This window comes from Mustela erminea, chromosome 9 (assembly GCF_009829155.1).
Source record: "Mustela erminea isolate mMusErm1 chromosome 9, mMusErm1.Pri, whole genome shotgun sequence".
In the NCBI taxonomy this organism is placed as follows: domain Eukaryota; kingdom Metazoa; phylum Chordata; class Mammalia; order Carnivora; family Mustelidae; genus Mustela; species Mustela erminea.
This window is the reverse complement of record NC_045622.1, coordinates 72,406,536-72,429,890: the sequence shown is the minus strand read 5'-3', so window position 1 is coordinate 72,429,890 and position 23,355 is coordinate 72,406,536. Positions and strand designations below refer to the sequence as shown.

The following is a 23,355-nucleotide window of genomic DNA, read 5'->3' as shown; positions in this document are numbered from 1 at the left end:
GTTTTTGGAGGTATTCTGAGGCCACACATCTGCATGTACAGATTCCAACCAAAGACTGGCATTTGGGCTTTCGTTTGTGGGTAGAAATCTAACTATGGGTGTGCTAGATTCCAAAATGGAAGAGAAAGATGCTGGAATAGAGCTAGAATTTTTGTTTTAAATTTTTAATTATACATGCCATGGAATAGCCTTATATCATCAGTTTGGAAACAGATATAACTCGAAAGGTAGCCTGCTTTTCTTTGTACTGGGGTTGTAAATGAGAATCAGTTAGAGTCAACTAAACCATTCACGTTCTGCTGGTCGGGCTGTAGCACAGCCGAACCTCTAGCTCCCAGCTTCCTTCTCTTTAGTACAGCCAATTCATGATTTTCCCTGGTGTGAAGAGGGTGAAAGCATGAAGTCAGTATTCTCCCTGGTTGCTAAATGTTATCTCTATTCTTTCTCTTTTTTCCCCCCAGTAATTCCTATTGATAACTTTCAAATAACCCTGCATAATTGAGAGTTGGTTATACTTGTTTTGACTTTACTAAACCTGTATTGATTTCATTCTGTTTTGAGCTATAATTTTTTTTAAAGATTTTTTTTTAAATTTTATTTATTTGACAGAGATCACAAGTGGGCAGAGAGAGAGGGGGAAGCAGGCTCCCTACTGAGCAGAGAGCCCGATGCAGGGCTCGATCCCAGGACCCTGGGATCATGACCTGAGCCGAAGGCAGAGGCTCAACTCACTGAGCCACCCAGGCTCCCCTAATTTTTTTTTAACAAATTTGTTCAAGGTTATAATTAAGCAAAATTTAAGTTAGATTATGTGAGCTTTCATTTTTCTCCTGTTGAGAGTTATCCTCTTCCTTTTTAATCTATTCTGTCTTGAGGAACATTCTGACTCACAAGCTGAATGGAAATTTAACAGAAAGAACTTTCTGAACCTATTTCCTTTTCCTTCCCTGCCTTCACAGAGTAAATTCGGTTTTAGGAATCAGTAGGTGTTTCATTAAAAGTTCTAGTGATTCTTTTGGGCCAGAAATTCATTTTCATCTTTTGATGAATTCTCATAAATTCTGTTGACTCTAGTACTTAACAACCTCTCTTTTAAGTTTGAAATACCAAATATTTCCTAGTTTGCCATTCATGTTTATTTGCTCCAATAACCAAAGATAACCTTTTAAGAAATTTAGGCAGTCTCCTAAGCAATATTTTTTTTCCTAAATTTCTTCCAGTTTTATATTGACACTTGAAGGGCAGCATTCCAGAAAGAGACCACAGTAAAGAGATTATTTTTGCAGTTCAATTTTGTACTCGCTGTTTAATCACATTAAACAGTCTATAGCTGATTTAAGTAAATTACTATGAGACCAATTTATTATCCTTCAATTCCAGTTTTAATGTTTTATACATTTAAACAATGTCAATTACCAGTAGGTATGAGTATAAAGAGATAGAAGTCTAAATTGCATTCGCCCACACACATAACCAAGGAATAGCCCAGAAATTTGTATATATACTTTTTTTTTTTTTAAGATTTTATTTATTTGGCAGAGAGAGACACAGTGAGAGAGGGAACACAAGTAGGGGGAGTGGGAGAGGGAGAAGCAGGCTTCCCACTGAGCAGGGAGCTGATGTGGGGCTCAACCCCAGGACCCCGGGATCATGACCTGAGCCAAAGTCAGTCACTTAATGGCTGAGTCACCCAGGCGCCCCAGTATATATACTTATATGAAGATTATCTTCTAGTTCAGAAATTATATACTACTATTGTTATTTTTATCATTACTCAAGACACTTCTTGATCTGTTTTAGCATGACTTTGAGCTAGCAGTGCATCATATTAAAAATGTAATGGCCAGACCTCATTTTTTGACAACTGACAGTAATGGTCAACATTTATTGATTTGTAACTGTGAGATACAGCTAAGCACTTGATATTCATTCTTATTTGATCCTTATTAATAGCCCCATGTGTTGCATGTATTTGTATCCCATTTTATTCTGGCTCTAAAATTACTTTACCTCATTTTCTTCTTCCTTGATAGTCTTGGATCCAAATAACATTTGTTGTTTATAAGGATTAAAATTTGAAGGCTTTGGTGGAATTAGTATCTTTTCAGAACCTTAGAAAAGAACATTGCGTCTGATTACAAAAATTTGGTGCATGGTTATGATTGCTCGTAAACATGAAGTGGTAGTTTATGTGTACAGTGAAAAACTAACGTGGGAGGGAGGGGTAGTAACTGACCATGTATGTTGCTAACACTTAATAGTAGCCTTGTGTTTTTGATGTTCTTAAAGATCAACTGTGCTTTGCCCAGGAGGAAAAAAATGTCTTATGGATTCAGTAATTTAGACATTTGGGGATTTTTTTCCCTTTCTGAAATAGCATTGAACATCATCTTAGCTTCATTTTACTTAAGAAAAAGTTTACTTATAACATCTGTAGTTATCTTAACAGGGAGACTGTAAACCCTGATACTTAGAGATGTATGCTCAGCCACTCTGGTAAATATTTCTGATGCCCTCGGTCAGATCCCAGGGTGTATTTCTTCTACCCACTTACATTCTGTGCTTTAAAAATTCATTTCTTGAAGGCTCCACCTCTCTTGCCATCTAAGCCTTTATATACCATACCTCGACTAGATCATTTTTATTTACCCCCACCTCCTAGGTTTAGATTGGTTGCCTCCTATATGAGTGTGTGTGTGTGTGTGTGTTTATTTATTTATTTATGTGTTACTCTGTACTTCTCGTGTCATAACACATAGTACTCTGTATTATTACTCTTCCTTGCTTTTCTCCTCCACCAGACCATGAGCAACTTGAAGCCAGGAATTCTTTCTTTCTTCTTTTTTTTTTTTAAGATTTTATTTATTTATTTGACAGAGAGAGATCACAAGTAGACAGAGAGGCAGGCAGAGAGAGAGGGAAGCAGGCTCCCTGCCGAGCAGAAAGCCTGATACGGGACTTGATCCCAGGACCCTGAGATCATGACCTGAGCTGAAGGCAGCGGCTTAACCCACTGAGCCACCCAGGCGCCCCAATTCTTTCTTTTTTTAATCAGATTCCTGGTGCTGGCTACGTTGAAGCACTGGAATATTTATTGATTGGATTAGGAGCTAATTCATCATTATATTCAGTGAGAAAAATTTCACTGAGAATAAACTGATTCTCAGACAAGTCATTTCCAATTAAAGTCAAAACTCTCTTTTTCTTCCTCTGTTGATTAGCCTTTTGGCACCACTGACCAGTTCAAGGTCTTTAGTGTTCTAAAAAATATATAAACCATTCTTTAAGCTTGCTTGATTTGAACTTTTTTCCCCTCTTACTTCCAAGCTTTGTTTTTAACCAGCCTAGCTGAACATGTTTTGAAAGGATTTCCTGTAGCAATTTGAAGTCTGTTAAAGTCCTCATTCAAGCCAACAAAACCACCTGTGCAAACTGGTCAACGATGGGTCAACAAGAAATATCAAAAGATTTTGTAGATAGAATAAAGAGGGCGCTTTCTAAGAAGCTGACCTTAGACCAGAGGAGGGCAGAATTACCTTCCTCTAAATTCCATTTGAACCAGCTGCTGTATCAGGTTACAGACTCAGAGTGCAGAGAGCTGACCAGGTGGACCTGTTTGCCGGTTATTCCTTGTGTATTGTCATGCCTCATAGTTAATGCTTTGAGAATTTTCTGATTTGAAGATACTGCTTGTAGTGAAGAACTAATATGGATGCAGTGTTTGTTTTGTTTTGGTGCTGAGATTTGAATTCTTTACCTGTATGAAATTTTGCCGTGGTTTGACAATGATAAATGTCTTACTGGATAGCCTATATATCCAGGACTATGCATACTATTTTAAAATGTTAAAAATTATTTTTAGCTTCCTATATCCCAGGCATGCCAAGTGGAATCTCTGCATATCCATCTGGATATCCTCCCAATCCCAGGTAATGAAAAATCTTTTGAATAATTGTATTAGAAATTCAGTTAGATCTAGAATTGAAATAATGGGTGCTAACTAGAGCATTAAAGTAAACGTAGTTGCAATTTAATGGAAGGTAAGACTTGGTTTATTGGTGAAATTTTATAGTATGTATATAATTCCAAAGGAATTTTTTCCATTTTAGAGAAATGTAGCTTCATTCTTTTTTTTTTTTTTAAATTAACATATAATGATTATTTGTTTTAGGGGTACAGGTAGCTTCATTCTGTTTACAGAGAAGGAAGGAGTGAGATAATGACAATGATCTTGATTGGTTTTGGACTTTGAAATCCTTCCTTGCTCTGCTTCCCTTTTAATAACTTTTTATATTTAGTGTAGATAGCTGAAAGGCTAATAGAATACTAATCAAAATGAATTTGACCAAGAAGAAAAATAATTTAATACCTTTTTCTTTCTTGGAGAGGGAGAGAATCTTAAGCAGGCTTCACGCCCAGCACAGAGTCCAATGTGGGGTTTGATCTCATAACCCTGAGATCATGACCTGAGCCAAAATCAAGAGTTGGACGCTCAACCAACTCAGCCACCCACGTGCCCCTATATTTTAATACCCTTTAAAAAAAACTTAATTTTTTCATAAATTACAAGGAATGGATTAATGGCTCACATGATGGGGTCAGTCTTATTTATTCATATAGTTCATAGACGGCATATACTACCAACCTCTGTCAATCATTTGATAATACCATAACTCAGGTAGGTTAAATTAATCATGAGATCAGTCTATGAGTAAGACATATTAGAAAATCAATGAGAAATAATTATTGACCTATGTTTCAATTGTGTAGTTTCAGTGGTAATCTAGAGCTACTGGTTGACTTAAAATGCAAGATGGCATGTACCAGTGTCCAGATGAGATTTCTGGCTCCTTTAACTATTAACAATAAATTTTTTCACCCTGTTGACTCATTATAGCTTCATATAACCCTCACAGATAAATATAGCCAGATTTCTCAAACACCTGATATATGTACATGTGTAATATACACGATCCTATAAGTTAAATTTAGCAGTCTTACTTATTTCTGGATCTTTCTTAATTGTAGAGACTTGCTGTATAAGAAGCATTCTGTCATGTTAGGTAAGCATAGACTAGATGAATATCTGTCAGAGACGATAAAGAAAGACTCCTATATGATTGTAATTTATAAACAGGCTATAAGTTTTCGATTTCTTGAGGCACTTGTTTTTCTGCTAAGTTCTAGAAATGGAATCTTCTTGTCTGAAGCCTTGAAATTACAAGCCTTTACAATGAGTAGTTGGTAGTAAGAAGGAACTTTGGACATAGGAAATAGTTGTTGGAAGTACAGTAAGGAAATGGACTTCTCAACAATAAAGCCCTTTCAGAGAAACTCGTAGATAAAATGAAGCTGAAAAATATTGACAAAACTCTAAACCTTATTCACTTAGGTAACCGTAAAAGTGTCTTTTATGAGGTTATTTGTAAGAAGTTCCTTTTTGAGACAGATATTTTCCAGAATCTGATGTCTTTTTTTCCTTTGAAATGTAACTTTAAATATCAAAATATAAGTAATATGCCAGTGAGTTGTTAAGGTTAACTGTATTCAAACTGCTATCTGTATCTTTCTGTATATAAAAGGTTTTGGCAGAAGAGCTTCAGAACCTCTTTCTCTTCTCCCTTTGTCCTAAAGGAGAATTAATAAATCAGTGACTCAAGAAGAATCTTTATCTTAAAACAATGAATATGAGAGTCTTTATTCTTGCTCTAGAAAGTTGGACTAGATGATCTTTAAGTTCTCTTCCAAATCTTAAGATCTTTTGAAAGTTTAATTTAGCACCTGCAGCGTGTATACAAGGAAGCTAAAAGGTATGTCAAGAATGGTTGTTCCAGTTGGGTCTGTGTACTAGCATGCATGTAGTAAGATACTAGAAACCAGTTCCTGGTATCAGAAAAGACAGACAATGGTAAGTGCTATGATAAATAGAACTTCAGAAGGGAGGTGACTTCTGCTGTGGTGGCGGGAGTTCAGCGATAGCTTCATAAATGAAAGAACGGGTTTATGTGGAGGACCTTGAAGAAGGAAATTCAGTGTTTAGAGATGGAGGGAGCAGCAAAGAGTTATAACATCCTGTGACGGAGGGGATACTTTCCAGTTCTCAAGTCCAGCCGCCTCATTGTATGTAAGCAAAGTGTGAAAGCCCCCAAAAGCCCCAGGAAGAATAAGGAAACACTCTAATGCGCTTGAAGAATGTGGGGTTACGAGTAAAGGAATTAAAGAGAGTAAAGGTGCAACTTCATGGATATTACACATCTCCCAGAACTTTCCCTCATCTCCTCTAGCTGATAGCGATTTTCCATTCTGTATCTTCTGAATTTTTACTTAGCATTTCTTATTTCCTTGGTCCTATCAGGATTGTTTACTGGGATCTTGACGTTTTGATAGCATCTTGAGGAAGAAACGGATTCATCATACCTTAAAGGCTCCTACCTCAAGCACTTAGAAACAGTGCCTTAAATATAATAATTATTACATTTGAAGGAGTACATAAGGAAAAAGAAACATACGAGTGTTGGAAAATTCTTTTTAAATACGTCATTTTCAAAGGACTCTTCAGTATGAAAAAGATGTGCTACATAGAACAAGTTGTTTAATAGTACGCAAAGATAGAAAATAGTACCACTCAGTTCTTTACTCAAGAAAAATTATTAACCCTGAACCTAGAGAATAACTATGAAGAAGAAATTGAGCAAACTAGAGCCAAGGGAGTTCTTGGAAGTTAATGTCTATAGGCCTAGAAAAGGTTTATACTAGGTTACTGAAAAATACAGCAATATGATCATACATTATCTTTAAAGGGGTATGCAAAATGGGAATAACCCCAGGAAAAAAGAGCACATTTATCCCAGTTTCAAAACCACAGATTCAGAAATTTCAGTAAGATTGGCACTGTTTCCTGGCACCGTGGTAGCAGGGTTACCAAAGAGACCAGAAACAAAAGCAGCATTTGGTAGCTTTTGGCATGTATCTGCTAAGAACAGAAATGCCTGCTGTTTTCTTTGATTTTGCCTTTACTGAAGATGAGAGAGTATTGTGATTTCAACAAGCTCTACAAAATTTTTTTGTTGGGGACAAGTGGTAAAGTGTGAGCTGCTAGTACAAATAGTAGAGTCTTTGAGTCACTACAGTGGAAAGACATTACTGACTCACAGTTCAGAGCTCTTGCCCCAAGACTCTGAACTGGCTGGGTTTCAGTAATTTTTTTTTTTTTTTAAGATTTTATTTATTTATTTGACAGGCAGAGATCACAAGTAGGCAGAGAGGCAGGCAGAGATAGAGGAGAAAGCAGGCTATTACACATATTGACGCTGAGCAGGAAGCCAGCTGAGCAGGAAGCCAGGACGCTGGGACCATGACCTGAGCTGAAAGCAGTGGCCTTAACCCACTGAGCCCTACCCAGGCGCCCAGGTTTCAGTAATTTTAATGGACTTGTGCAGGCATATTGATCAGAATTGCCAATGTCATAGACCTGACAACTAATCCAGATTTATTGTTCAACTAACAGGTAACTAGTGATCATCTTGTTTTACTTTTCTTCTCCATTGTAAGGGAAATACTTCAAACTAGTGAGCATTCAGAGGAAAGTTGTTAAACCTGGAAATCATGTCCTGTCAATAATGGTTGAAAGAATTTAAAAGAGTTCACCTAAAGAAGAGATTAGAAGACTGATGTTAGAAGTCTTCTGCTATTCAAGTGGTTTTCCAGAATGCAAACTTAGGACCATTAGGTGGAAGTTCAGTCAAAATGCTATTTAGTGTTCAATAGAGAAAGATGATCATTTGTCAGGGATATTGTTAATGATGTTTATAAAACTGTCGGATAACAGATTGGAGGAGAATACTTATAAGGAAAATTCCTTTTGACTCTGATAAGAATACATGAGTGAGACTACCCATAAAGTGAGAAGAAAATTTTTAAAACTATTTAAAGGGGAGAATTTTCAAATCAGGTGCTCTCAAAGGATGTCAGTGAACCATAGGTAAAAATTGAATAACATAATTTCCTGATATGTTCATTAACCAGAATGGGAAAGTTCTCTCACAAATTGTGGTTGCTTCCAGTTCTGATGCTGTTTGGCTGCCCTTAGAAATACACTAGTTGTTTTTCTCTTCTCCCAGTGAAGACAACCATCAAATAAACAGGGCCAAGCAAGAGTATTTTGACCACTTACTTAAGAGTGAATCCAGTGTCATTAATGGAACTTCTTACAGAACTTTGCTTGAATAGACACCTGGAGCTCTAAAAGTCCTTAACTGATAAAACAGCAGGTCAGGTTAACTTCCTGAATGGGGTTCTTGAAGATGCTATAGTACTGAGTCGTCTCAACATTGAATGGGTTTTGTTCTTTTTTCAGCGGTTACCCAGGCTGCCCTTTCCCACCTGGTGGTCAGTATCCTGCCACAACAAGTTCTCAGTACCCTTCCCAGCCTCCTGTGGCCACTGTCGGTAAGTACCCTTCAAAACTGTCTTTCTCCCATAAGGAAAGTCAGAGGCTCCTGTTGTGAAAAGTGCCTTTCATTTTCACACGTGAGATGTTAGAATATTCTTCCTTGTTATGGAGAACTCTTAATGGTCAATGTCCTATAATCCAAAACTTGAAGTAGGTGATTTATCATTATATAAATGAGCCTTCTATCAGGGCATACAAAGAAATGATTGATTCTTCAGTCTTTCCTGGGTCACATATTTTTATTGATGAACTCTGTCTGTGTTGAACTGTTAACAGGCACTTAGATTTCCATAGCCTGGTTATATGTAAAAACACGTGAACGTCTTAGGGAGAAAGAAAGCACGACTACGGGGTCTGCTGCACATAATCATGGGCCAGTAGTTGTTGCTGTTTAGTGTTGCTTATTAGAGTGCCTGAAGTATCATTTTCTTCAGCTGAGAAAATTTAAGCAATACAAGAATTTGTACAGGTTTCCACCCCCCCCAACCCCCCACCCCCCGCTGCATGCCTGTCTGCCACCACTGTACCATCACACCTGTCTTCTCCCACAGGCCAGTTATCTTTGCTTTTGTCTACAAGACCTCATCCTCTCTCCCTCAGTTGGGGGCCAGTCGTTTCACCATTTCTTCCCTCCCATCATCAGTTTCTGTTCTCTACTGGATTACTTCTCATCGACACACAAAAAAATATGCCCTAAACTAACCTTAAAAATTCCTCCTCTCAATTCCACTTTCTCACCGCTGTTCCATTTCTTCATTCCTGTCTGCAAGCAGAACTCCTTGACAAATTATCCATACTCCATCTTCAATTCCTCTTCTCTCTTTCTCTTATGAAGTCCTCCATTTGGGATTTCCTTCATACCAGCCCACTGGTATTAAAACTGCTTCTGTCAAGGTCACTAATGATTTTTACAAGGTTAAATCCAACAGGTAATTACTCTTCTCCACTTACTTGGCCCGTCAGTAGCATTTGACACAGTTATTAGTCCTTAGCATTCTCTGTACTCATTCTCCTGGTGATTTCCACCAATCTTAGCTTTAAATACCATTTCTATGCCCACAGTTCTCAAATTTATACTTCCAGCCTATACTTTTCTCCTGAGCTCCAAATCCTTAGAGCACCTGCCTTAATATCTCCACGTGGATATTTAATAGACATCTTAAGCCCAACATGACCAGAATTAAACGCTGAATCTTTCTACACAGCTTCCCCATCTCCACTGATAACTACTCATCAGTACTCTGAACTTTGGCATCGTCCTTGATTCCTCATCAGGAGCCTATTATCATCAAAATAGATCTAGAATCTGATCATAACCAGTGTGAATCCAAGTCATTACATTGTCTCTCATCTGATTTATTCCAGAAGCCTCCCAAAAGGTTTCTGTGTCTTTCCTTTGCCCCTATACTCTGTTTTATTTATTATTATTTTTTTTAATATACTCTGTTTTAAACACAGCCTCCCAAGTAATCCTATTAAAACATAAATAGGGGACGGGACGCCTGGGTGGCTCAGTTGGTTGGACGACTGCCTTCGGCTCAGGTCATGATCCCGGAGTCCCGGGATCGAGTCCCGCATCGGGCTCCCAGCTCCATGGGGAGTCTGCTTCTCCCTCTGACCTTCTCCTCGCTCCTTTTCTCTCTCACTGTCTCTCTCTCAAATAAATAAATAAAATCTTTAAAAAAAAACAAAAAACAAACCAAAAAAAAAACATAAATAGGGGTGCCTGGGTGGCTTAGTCATTGAATATCTGCCTTCAGCTGAGGTCAAGATCCCATGGTCCTGGAATGGAGCTCTGTATCAGGTTCCCTGCTGAGCCTGCTTTTCCCTCTCCCTCTACCTGCTGCTCCCCCTGCTTGTGCTCTCTTTCTGTCAAATAAATAAATAAAAACTTAAAAAAAAAAAAAGCATAAATAATGTTACTCTTGTGCTCAGAACCTGGCAGTGTCCCCATTTCACTCAGAATTCAATCCATAGTTCTTAGGCCTGGAAGGCCCTGCGTGATCCTGCTTTCTTCCCCTGTTATTTCTCTAACCTCATTCTCTACTACTCTTCTGTCTTAAGAAATCCACTTCCTGTTTCCTTTGCAAGCAGTAGGTATGCCTACCTGACCAATCAGCTACCACCACCAACCCCTGCCCCCAACCTGCTAACATGCAGAATAGTGCTTTATATATAGAAGTTCCTCAATAAATATTTTGCTGAGTGCCTAAATGAATGTAGGAGCTTGAGAAGTTCATCTTTGTTATATTTCCTGATAAATTATAACCGTCCCAAGATCTGATGTAAGTACCGTCCCCCCTAAAAGAATTTTCTAATGCTGTTCTTGCCATTGATACAGCCTAGTTATTGAAGCCCTAGTGGCATGGTTTTAATTTATTAAAGTGTTCTCAAAGTTACTATAATGTAGCTCTTTTTCTACAATATAATTTAAAGGATTTGCATTAGAAACCTAATGATGGGAGATCTTTCATCCGTAAGCAAAGCACACTGTCTTGTTAAGCTCTCCATTTTGGTTTAGGCATCATCAACAAAATGAGAATAGTACTGTTTGTCACTGTTTTTCATTGAGATAATGGTATAATCCCTTTGATTTCTAGGGAACCTCAGTTTGTAACAATCTTTTATATATTAACTCATTTTAAACCACAGGTGTGAAGCATTTTATAGCTGAAACTAGATTATTTCCACATATCCAGAAAACAGGGATGTAGGGAAAATGGTGTACTTAAAATCACATCTAATGTTTATGTTTTTCAAACAGATTACCAAAGAAATTTATATATTTTTTCAAGAGTACTTTCTTAGGCGGCGCCTGGGTGGCTCAGTGGGTTGAACCACTGCCTTCGGCTCAGGTCATGATCTCAGGGTCCGGGGATGGAGCCCCGCATGGAGCTCTCTGCTCGGCGGGGAGCCTGCTTCCTTCTCTCTCTCTCTGCCTGCCTCTCTGCCTGCTTGTGATCTCTCTCTCTCTCTCTCTCTCTCTCTCTGTCAAATAAATAAATAAATAAATATCTTTTAAAAAAATAAAATTAAATTTTTAAAAAAAGAGTACTTTCTTAGGCTAGAAACATTTTATGATAATCTTGGCTATCCTTTAATATGTATTGTTCTCTTCATTGTTTGCCTGCTTGATTTTTTTCATCGTTCTGGTAGTACATTGTGCACAGTGCTGTTGGACTTCAAAACTCATACAGGAAAAAACCATAAAAGTATTGGATGTTAGAGTTCACAACTGGTCAGTGTTTCCTCAATATATCTGTGGTAACCAGAATTTATACTAGTCTGTGTACTACTGAGGCCATGAGAGAGACTGTATTAATCTCTTTGTGCTTTATATAACTTGATAGTTTCATTGCATAGATTTTGATTTTATTGTATAAAACAAGCACCTGACTGAAAGCATCATTAACATAGGCCTTTTTTTTTTTTTTTAAGATTTTATTTATTTATTTAATTATTTATTTATTTGTCAGAGAGAGAGAGAATGCACAGGCAGGTAGAGTGGCAGGCAGAGGCGGAGAGGGAAGCAGGTTCCCTGCGGAGCAAGGAGCCCAATGAGGTACACTTTCCCAGGACCCTAGATCATGGCCTGAATTGAAGGCAGCGGCTTAACTGACTGAGCCACCCAGGCGTCCCAACACAGGTCTTTTTATTATGGGCTTGGATATCTGTTCAAATGTTGGTATTTAACCATCCCAACAGCACGGAAATAAAAGAACTGTTTAAAAATGAATTAATAGAGGGGCTCATGGGTAGCTTAGCTGCTTGAGCATCTGGCTCTTGGTTTTTGGCTCAGGTCAGGGTCTCATGGTTCTTGAGAGCTCTGCAGTAGGCTCCTTACTCAGCGGGGAGTCTGCCTGAAGATTCTCTCCCTCTGCCCCTCCCCCCCACTCACACAAGTGTGTGCTCTCTCTCAAAAAATAAATCTTTAAAAATAAACGAATGGAGATTGCATTTTTTTTTTAAGATTTTATTTATTTATTTGACAGAGATCACAAGTAGGCAGAGAGGCAGGCAGAAAGAGAAAGAAGCAGGCTCCCCACTGAGTGGAGAGCCCAATGGGGGGCTTGATTTCATGACCCTGGGATCATGACCTGAGCCAAAGGCAGAGGCCTTAACCCACTGAGCCACCCAAACACCCCTGGAGATTGCATTCTTTATAGCAACCTCTTCTGACAAAGTATTGAAGGAGGAGGGGCATGGATGCAGCTCCTGGAACTTAAAATAGCTCTTTCTGATTCCAGTTAGTGCAGGTTTTATTTCTTTTTATTTTTTTTAAAGATTTTATTTACTTATTTGACAGAGACAGAGCGAGAGAGGGAACACAGGCAGAGGGAGCGGGAGAGGGAGAAGCCAGGCTTCTTGCTGAGCAGGGATCCAGTGTGGGCCTTAATCCCAGGACCCTGGGACCATTACCTGAGCCAAAGACAGACACTTAACGACTGAGCCACCTAGGTGCCCCAAGGGTTTAAACGACATTTAAAAGAAAACCAGAATTTGTTTTGTCATTTCATTTTATAGCTTTTTTATTAGCTAGCTTCCCACCTAACTGGACCTAAAGTCAGTCTTGCGAGATTGGAGCTCACTGAGGGCAGTATGGGAGCTCACCTAGGGACAGCTGTGAAATAATGAAAAACCTGTCGATGGTGCTTCATCAGGTCTGGGCAAATGTAGTGATATCTTAATAGTATTTGTTTTATGTAAGGGAAGAAAAAGCTGTGGCTGTGGTCTGTAACTCAGATTTTTCCTAGAAGTCATTGTAGGACCAGGTGTATTTTTTGTGTATCATCTTTGTAACTATCAAAAACATTTTCTACTAGAAAATCACTGGGAAAAGATGTGGAATTTGGAAACATTCCGTAGATTTTCTGTCCCTCCTAAGCATTATTTGTCAACAAAGGCATCAGAAGGAAGATAAACTTTCTTGATAACAGGGTAAAAGTTAAATTTTTTAAAAACTTAAATTTCTGTTTCTTTGGATTAGAATATATTCCTTAAGAGTGAAACACTTTTGTTAGAACAAGGCATGTAATTTTCACCAAGTTGGCATTGCCAAAACTATAAGAGAACCTGGACTCTGATTTTAAAGGTTTAAAATGACTTGACTGCCGCCAAGTTGAGGACAGTATTAATACTTGTTCACATTTTCTTAATAGCAGATGCCAGAAGAAAGCCGAAGTAGGTATGGATGTGTGGTCATTTGTATGTGTTATGGGCTGACAGATGGGTACTCAAGAGAACCTTTAGTCCACAACTGGGCATTTCAGTGGACAATGCCAGACTCCACTGGAAAGGGAAGGGTAGCATGTTGTGGGATCCGCTGAGACCCACTGGATTCATGCATGGCGCCATCTGCCAGCTGCTGCCTGTGGTGCATCTGGGTGGCATTGATTTGGAGATAAAGTTGTTGGATATTATAATCTGGATTAAGAAGGATTGAAGGCTGGGGTGCCTGGGTGGCTCAGCTGGTTAAAGCCTCTGCCTTGGGCTCAGGTCATGATCCTAGGGTCCTGGGATCGAGTTTCACATAGGGCTCTCTGCTCTGCGGGGAGCCTGCTTCCCCACCCCACCCCCACGCTTTCTCTGCCTGTCTCTGCCTACTTGTGATCTGTGTCTGTCAAATAAATAAATAAAATCTTTAAAAAAAAAAAAAAAGGATTGAAGGCTATCAAGCAGATGTTCAAGAATGTTATTATAGTTGGTCCACTGTAGTCCTCTGAAGAGTGTGATGCCACTCAGTGAAACCTTCCCATGTTATGAATTTGCATGTGAAGTCAGTGAGCTAATTGGCTCCTTCATGAAGTTTATCAGAGGGTGTACTATCAGCCCTACTTCCTTTGTGCCAGAATCTCCAGGTTTATTTCATCTCAGTGGAGTCCTTTTATCAGAGAGTGATTACAGACATCTTCAACCCTGGTTTACTTAGTGTTTTGAAACTTTGAGGAGACAAATTAACAAAATGAGGTGCTTCTAACCTAATGCTTGACCCAGAATAGAATCTCTTCTTTGGACACTTTGGATCTGTTGTTAAGATTTTCATCCTTGAGGAGTGTCTGGGTGGCTCAGTTAGTTATGTGTCTGCCTTCAGCTCAGGTCATGATCCCAAGGTCCTGGGGTGGAGCCCCAAGTCAGGCTCCCTGCTCAGTGGTGAGTCTTTTTCTTCCTCTCCCCCTCTGCCTGCTTGTGCGTTTGTCTCTCTCTTTCTCAAATAAATAAAATCTTTAAAAAATTCTCATCCTTGAAAGGAATCACGTAGCTAATTCACATTTTGCAAAAGGGTTCCTTGAAATCGAATAAACTGAAGGGGTAGGTGTGTCTTTGCAATTGTATATCATTAACATTTACTGTATTCAAATGGAAACCCACTTCCACTTTCCAAATCGGAATTTTTCTTTTCTTTTTTTTTTTTTGCTTTTGCGCTTCTTCTCCACAGTCTGGTTTTTTGTTGTTTGTTTGTTCTAAGATTTTATTTATTTTTTTTAAAGATTTTATTTATTTATTTGACAGAGAATATCACAAGTAGGCAGAGAGGCAGGCAGAGAGAGAGAGAGAGAGAGGGAAGCAGGCTCCCCACTGAGCAGAGCCCAATGCGGGGCTCGATGCCAGGACCCTGAGATCATGACCTGAGCTGAAGGCAGAGGCTTTAACCCACTGAGACATTCAGGCACCCCTCGTTTTTGGTTTAAATAGTTTTTAAAGGTCACTGTTCAGTTATCTTGTACTTTGGGACTACCCTGGATTCTCTAATATAAATGAACTTTTTGAGTTAATGAAACTGATCATTCAATAAGTACTCTTAGGAGATAAATAAAACTGTTTGTCTTAAGTGTTTAGTTTTAAATCAGGTAGGTGGTCTGTACTGGTGCATTTTGAAGACATGGGCCTAAATTATTTGTTGAATTATCAGGTCCATTGGGTAGTATGTTGGTTTCTTCATAACAGAAAAAATTTTTTTTTTTTTTTTTTTTTAATTATGTTTTAGTTCCTAAGGCTCAAGTTCAGTAACTGGATCCTACCTAACATTTCAGTGAGGTCTTGCTTAGGACTGTTTCTCAAAATCTTTGTTACCCTTTCATTGCTGCTCATCTGGAATTGTAGAAGGGCACGTCTGAAATCTGACTCTGCATGGGTAAAGGTCAGTGTGTGGGGACTTGAGGTATGGCCGTTTGCCACAAACTACTTAATCCAAGGCTTGTTATAGTGGGTATAAAGAAAATTAAAATTTCTCTTTGAGGGCAAGAAAATGTTTTTTGTTTGAAAGGTGATCAAGGAGATGAGAATCTCCCACCAATCATTTTTCTTATTTGTGTTAAACAATCCCTTAAAGTGTCAAGGTTCATCGAATTTTGAATTTTAATAGGTTTTCTTTTTTGGCATTCATATTCCAGATCTTAACTAAAATTTTCTTCTTTTTACAAAGTAGGTGAACCTAATATGTTTAAATACACCGCTTAGTAAGGTCTTTGTGTGGCAGAGGAAAGGACAAGGTCTAATCTTGGCACTCCCACCCTCCTCAGGTGAACTGTGACCTTTATGGAAAGCCAGGCAACAGCTGCGGGTCAGCTTGGTTCCCATTTTGAGTGTTAGTGGCTTTAGCTGGAGATTTATTTGGAAGACCTTATTTGGTGCTGTATGATAGTGTTTGCTTTAACATATTTCCTAACAATATAAATTCCAGAATTAAATATGTGTTTTTTATTTTTTTTTTTTTTATTTTTTTTTTTTTTAAAGATTTTTTATTTATTTATTTTGACAGAGAGAAATCACAAGTAGACGGAGAGGCAGGCAGAGAGAGAGGGAAGCAGGCTCCCTGTGAGCAGAGAGCCCGATGCGGGACTCGATCCCAGGACCCTGAGATCATGACCTGAGCCGAAGGCAGCGGCTTAACCCACTGAGCCACCCAGGCGCCCAAATATGTGTTTTTTAAAAGAAATTTGAAAACTTCACATCAGTGTAAGTTGATCCATTTTAAGGTAATAATTTTAACAAAACAATGTGTTTGTGTGTGAAAAATCCAGACTAATTATAAGAATATGGCTTAATACTTGGGACGCCTGGGTGGCTTAGTTGGTTAAGCAGCTGCCTTCGGCTCAGGTCATGATCCCAGCGTCCTGGGATCGAGTCCCACATCGGGCTCCTTGCTCAGCAGGGAGCCTGCTTCTCCCTCTGCCTCTGCCTGCCATTCTGTCTGCCTGTGCTCGCTCTCTCCCCCTCTCTCCCTCTGATAAATAAATAAAATCTTTAAAAAAAAAAAAAAAGAATATGCTTAATCCTTTATTATTTCAGATAACTTCTAAACAGATAAATGGAACACTTTAATTGCTGCATATGATTAACCACAGAACTCTACTGCCTTGAAGGGACAGGTGTTTGAAAGAGTGTTGAGAAACAAAAAATGAGTAAAATACTTAACATTGCAGATTTTAACACTCACTGCTTCCATTAACTCAAATAATTCTGCCTGAACAGCTATCACAGTTCAGTGCCAAGCCCTTCAGAAGTCAAATTCTTTACAGATAACTGTTCCTGTCTGCAAAAAGACAGCCACATTTTTACCAGGAAATGTTACCAAGAGTTCAGTCTCTTTGACTTGGTTTGGTTTGCCATTTTTGCCAAGGAGGCACAACAAATTAAAAAATGTAGGGAAAAGGCTAATTGTATTCAAATCTGAAAAAAATGTCATTGAAACAACTTAATACAAGTGCAATAAACATTAAATTGTTTCTGTAACACCCTACCCCTTTTGATAAGCAAACCAAAGTTTCTAACCTATTCTCTGCTGCTAGGAAAACAAAAACTCAGAGTGTAGGAATCCCTAGTTCCTGGTTTGTAACCCAAGCAGTGGCCCCGCCCAGGTTTTGGTAAGTGCTGGCCTCCTTTTCCAGTGATCCAAGTTGCCCTGATCTGAAAACTGGTATCAGGCCGGAAGTTTTTGGCAGACCCGAATCTTTTAAAAATACACCTTTGTCTTTTTTGTACTCGGGTATTTTTTTAAAGTTCAAAGTATGTTTTTAAACTGATAAATTTAGTAAGAATTATTAGTGGAAATTAGGGTTAATAGAGGAAAGATCACTAGTGGAGATTAGCCTTAACCATATTTGATGGTAGAGAGAAGATGGAAATCTGATATTTAAGAATATTAAACTGTTTTTGTTTGTTAGAATGACAAGAATTTGTTAAGAGCTAGAGCTGGCTGTGGAGAAAAGCACAATCATCTGGCAGGTAGTTAGCCCACCCTGGTCATTTATAAGGCCTTCAGGAAGTTTTTGCATTGCATAGGTTGTAATTAGTATAATTGAAGTGTTGCAGCAAATGTATACCATAATTTTGGGGGTGCGGTTGGGTGTGGGAACAAGGCCAGCAGGTAGAAGTTTACAGTAGCTAGTAGAAAAGCAAGGTCACAGATGGATTACAGCAGTGTTTCTTAACCTTTCTTTCTTCATCTTCCTCCTCAGGAGCCTTTTTAGACATTTTTTTTCTTTCCCTTCCATGAACTGTTAATACCGTAGATTATACTGTATATCTGCTGTTAATACCATAAATTATACTATATATCTGTTTACATATATTTCCACTCTGTACATAAAAAGAACAAGATTTTTTCACTTCCTAAGAGCAAGTTTCCATCCCCTGAGAGAAGCAGTATTATCCTCCTTGAGAATGTGCATAGAGTAATGTTGGATAAGACTGGCCTTGAACTCAGGAAGAAAGAACTAGAGAGAATAGAGTTTCAAAGATTATCCAAGGTTTGGGGCTAGGAAGAGAGATGAAAGCAAGCAAGCCAAGAGCAGAGTAGAAAAAGCCAAGACCCTGTGTTTAGACTAATCAGAGTAGGAAGAACAGATGGAAGCTTAAAAGCAGCTGGTCTTTCAGAAGGATCTAGAGGAATGCAGGTTGTCTTCCTGAGAAAGGGAGGGTAATGCTTTTGAACGGTGAGGAGTCAGACCATAGTTAAAGGAATTAGGATTCTTGTTCCAAAGGAGATTGGGAGAAAAGAGTGGAAAACTCCCATCTGGTGGTTTCAGTCCTTCAAAGATGTCCTGAGGGGTTTTGCCTTGTGGGTAGAAGGTAAAAGGAGGCTAGAGTTTTAAGAAAGAGTCAGAAGGATTGAGGCCTTGGGTAAGGTGAGGCCTTTGGAGGTAGGAGGCCTGGTGGTCTGATAGAATGTGAGAGAGGCCACCTTGGTGGACCACCTGTACGCTCTTAAGAGATGGCGAGAAGTCCAGGCCGCGGCCAGGTATTCCCAGGAAACAGGAGTGGGAGAAAGGGAGGTCAAGGGGACGAGAAGGAATGAAAGGAGATCTTGGTAATTGGGGAAGGTTTCTAGGATCATCCTGGTCTCTGTAGGGGAGGATGTTAGTAAAGAGGTGGTCAGACAGGAAAACCGCAAGAAAAATTAGGATCATGAGCCTGGAGATGGTGCAGTAGTTGGGAAATTGATGAGAACACTTCAGAAAGGTTAGATATTAAGAGGCCAAAGATGTGAAAAATAAGACCTCAGTTTTCATAGGGGAAATGTGGTTGCCCTCTGGCTTTAGCATTCTGAATTCCAAAGCACAAGTTAACCTGAAAGAGTTAATACTTCTGCTTTTCAGAAATACGAAATAAGCTGAAATACTTTGTAAAATCAGAAATGAATTCGAGAAAGAACATACCTTGTAGATTTGGTTGTTAATAATAAAATAGGAGGTATCAGTTACTTCTCTGTGAACCGTGTAGGATGAATACTATCTGAGCTCTCTTTGGCAGAAGTTTTCTAGCAGGAAAGAGGGAGGCCCTCGTAGGGAGAAATTAGTGCACACAGGAGGTCTGACTCTGGGCTGTCACTGTGTGCATGCGGTGTCCTCAGGACAGCTGGATGAAGGACTCCCTTCAGGAAAATCTGGTCGCAGGAGACACTGTCTGCACTCATTTTCACTTGCAAGGAGAAAACCTAAGTCAGGGGGAAGAAAAAAGTTCTTCTGTGGTGGAAATAAGAGAGAAGAAAGAAAGAAAAAAGCCAAACTGTTTGGACTTAGACTCTTCCTTTCAAACCTATGAAACCAGAGAGAATGCCAGTGTGTCCCGCTGTCATTTACAGAAAGCCAGAAAAGCATTCAGGGTAACCTGGTATAAACGAGCTTCTGCAAGAAGACAACTTTACTAACTAAAAAGTGGAGTTTTTAATTAGTAATGGCAAGAACTGGGAGCACACAGGACACCGAAGAGCAGGTGTGGGGCTGGCTGCCTATTGTTGGGAAAGCTCGATTGCATTCGAGAAGCGGTGTGCTTTTTTGATACAGGGACCAGGCCTGTGGTGGATGGGAACGTGGAGGTAAGAGTTTGGATACATTAGACTAAGGGGTTGTTTTGGGGTTGTTTCATCCTGTGGCGTATAACTCTGTGTCACTGGGATAAAATTTTCAGTACAAAGTGGACATGATACTCTGTAAGTCTGTATTCATTTTTTAATCATTTTAGGCAGTGACAGATAAATATAATTCCTCACATGGTATTCTATCATCAGGCATAATTGAAAATCAAAATACCATGTATGCATTTGCTGAATTAGGACTCTAACTGAAGAACACTCATCGTCATAAAGAGTATCCATCCCTCTCTCTGGGAGGACCTTTTGAAGAAAGTATCGGAGGGATTGGGGCACCTGGGTGGCTCAGTGGGTTAAAGCCTCTGCCTTCAGCTCAGGTCATGATCCCGGGGTCCTGGGATCGAGCCCTGCATCAGGCTCTCTGCTCAGCAGGGAGCCTGCTTCCTCCTCTCTCTCTGCTTGCCTCTCTGCCTAGTTGTGATTTCTCTCTGTCAAATAAATAAAATATTAAAATATCGGAGCGATAAGTTTATTTGATCTGAAATATGCAAGGAAATTCTGTAAGACACTGATGAAGAAGGGATGTTTTGAAGAGAATAGTAAAGAATCTGAGAATACACAGAACTGAGAGTGATATACATCACTCTCTTGCTCATCTGTTCATTCCTGTTCTTTTGGTTAAGGGTAATGGAGTAAAAGTCTTGTACAAGGGAAGCTGTATTAACCTTACACCGAGGAAACTGCCTGTGCTCAGTCCTCTTGTCAGCCTCTGCAGTAGGTTCCCGTCTCCCTTAGCTTAGCCAACCAGAGAATGCACTTGACGTGAATTAGATGTTTTTCTTTGGTATAAATTTGTCCCATTTGTTGGAGATCAGGGAATAGTTATAATCTGTAGCCCCTGTCTTTTATTTCAGCTTATTCAGATTATTTCAGCTGTCAGAGAAGGCGGGTAAATATGGATTCATAGTAATCTCTCACAGGGAAAGTATTTCTGAATCAACTCAGATTTTAATGTGGTTTTTTTTTTTTTGATGAATTATAACATTTACTGGAAAATTTCTCTTTCCTCCCACTTTGAAAGTGTCAGCTCATTTTGTCCTGTTTTCTGAAGGCTCCTGTGAAAGGAATAGAAAGTGCTTGGGAAATTAAGCCAGTGGTTTCTGCCATTTCCCCTGCAGGTCCCAGTCGGGACGGCACCATCAGCGAGGACACCATCCGAGCCTCTCTCATCTCAGCGGTCAGTGACAAGCTGAGATGGCGGATGAAGGAGGAAATGGATCGTGCCCAGGCAGAGCTCAATGCCTTGAAACGAACAGAGGAAGATCTGAAAAAAGGTCATCAGAAACTGGAAGAGATGGTTACCCGTTTAGATCAAGAAGTAGTAAGTAGCTCATTGAATAGTTGCGAATTTTAGATGTCTGCACCTCGTTTACCCTGCACATTGTGGGTTTCGTAAGAGTTCAGAAAATTATACGTGCCTTTAAGCTTTTGAATATAGCTTCTCTGTGGCTTCGTTAGAAGAGGAGCCTGTGTTTGCAGCTTGGTCTTTAGGAGGTGGAGGGTATTTAGAACATCTCTCTGTTTGCCAGCTTCACTCTGAGGGCTGCGGCTTGACTCAAAGGAGCGTTGTTTCATGCTTGATGTCACCAGACAGTAGCCAGGAGATAACAATTTGAGAGACTTCCGCGCCCTGATGAAGGTCTGCAGACCGTGGCTATAGACTTAGGGGTCAGTTCTTTTTTGTTTCCAGATGTTTGAACTATATTGAAAGCATCTTCAGCGAGCCCTCCTACCTCCATCATCTAGGGTATATGCAGCCTTTCGCTCTTCAGCTTCCTCGAACTTTTATCAGACTGCTGTGCCATGTGACTTGTTTGTTCAGTGATGAAGTAGAGGCCTTCTGGCATGACAGAAGTGCCAGCTTCCCTCGCCACTTTCAGTCCCACGAAGGGAGAATTTATTCCAGCAGATGTGTCTGAGGGCTCTGGGGACAGTGGTTTGTGTGTGCGCGTGAGTTCTGCAAAATGGTTCTAGTGTGTAAAGTCAGCCTCACAGTAGTAGCCTGAGACTTTTAAAAGTTCAGGAAAGTGGGGCGCCTCAGTGGCTCAGTGGGTTAAAGCCTCCGTCTTTGGCTCAGGTCATGATCCCAGAGTCCTGGGATCGAGCCCCACATCAGGGCTCTCTGCTCAGCAGGGAACCTGCTTCCTCCTCTCTCTCTGCCTGCTTCTCTGCCTACTTGTGATCTCTGTCTGTCAAATAAAATCTTAAAAAAAAAAAAAAGTGCAGCAAAGTGACACCACTACAATTCCCAGCCTGCACCTGCCACCTACAGTAGCTCATAACTGAATTTCAGCCGTTTGGGGTTCTGTGGCTTGAGCTGCTTAGACAGGGGAAAGTTAGCCCTCTGTAGCATGGCCCACTGGCTTGGAAGAAAGACCGCTTTTATAATTTTCATGTGAGGAACCTCCTGCTGGAAGGTATCTTGTCTGATGGCTTGGTTTGCAAGATCATTTGTCACTGAGAAGTGACAAACTGATCACTGCCCCTGGAAGTGCTTAGCTCAGGGTGTTTTCAACATTATTCTGTTCTTACTCAGCATCTTCCATCACCCTTTTCCTCTACCTTTGGCCAGTATGTTATTTCAAACATTCACCTCTACCGTGAGTTAAGTATTGCTTTGTTATTTTGCGGGTCTGTTTCTATAAAGTGGAGTTACAGAGTTGAGACCAGAGAGTTATGTACAGTTAATATGAAATCATCATGCTTGGACTATTTCGTTTTCAGGCTGAGGTTGACAAAAACATAGAACTTTTGAGAAAGAAGGATGAAGAACTCAGTTCTGCTCTGGAGAAAATGGAAAATCAGTCTGAAAACAATGATATTGATGAAGTTATCATTCCCACAGCCCCACTATACAAACAGATCCTAAATTTGTATGCAGAGGAAAATGCTATTGAAGACACTATCTTTTACCTGGGAGAAGCCTTGAGGCGGGGAGTAATAGATCTGGATGTTTTCCTAAAGGTATGTCTTCCTCAGTCTGCTTTCCAGGATCTCAGAACTCATGTTTTAAAAGAGGCACTGACCTTGAAAGCCACAGACCAGGAGGGTTTCTCTGTAGGGGAAGTTAAAATTCCTTGTGTTCCCAAAGAGAGCCAGTGAAATCTGTGGCTGTGAGCAGCGTCATCTTACCTACCCAGGGCTGCGGATCCATCTGGGAGAGGAAGAAAGGTAGATTAGTGGCCGCAGTCCCCACCCCCCAGGCAGCAGGAAGTGGAACGTGGTTCTTCTCTCGTACTGCTGTACCTGGCTGGGTCTGGAGGAACAGTCAGATTTCCATTGGTTCTTTCTGGTCAGACACACCACCTCAGTTAAGATTGCTGACTGCCACCCCCATTTGAGAGTGTGGTTTTTTCCTATTTTGTTAGAATTGCATAATTTTAGATCCGTTTTCCTAGATCAAACAGCCCTGCAAAGTATCAGGCTGCCCTGGTCGCACCAGAGTCCTTCTGCATGAAGGTTGTTGAGGCTTATTACTGTCACAGAGACGTGAAGATCCAGAGAGCCAGTACTGTCTGTTGGGTCATGAACA

At 39.9% G+C, this 23,355-nt stretch overlaps 1 protein-coding gene across 2 annotated transcripts in view; it reads left to right on the top strand.

Annotated features, from left to right (window-relative positions):
• Window positions 1-23,355, top strand: part of TSG101 (tumor susceptibility 101) — a 42,722-nt gene that overhangs the window by 18,419 nt on the left and 948 nt on the right. The window contains exons 6-9 of one of the 2 annotated variants that reach the window (XM_032359229.1): window positions 3,863-3,929; window positions 8,357-8,448; window positions 20,942-21,144; window positions 22,548-22,787. In XM_032359229.1, the coding sequence (XP_032215120.1) occupies window positions 3,863-3,929; window positions 8,357-8,448; window positions 20,942-21,144; window positions 22,548-22,787 (602 nt within the window). The remainder of the gene's footprint in view (window positions 1-3,862; window positions 3,930-8,356; window positions 8,449-20,941; window positions 21,145-22,547; window positions 22,788-23,355) is intronic. The other variant, XM_032359230.1, reaches the window with a different exon arrangement.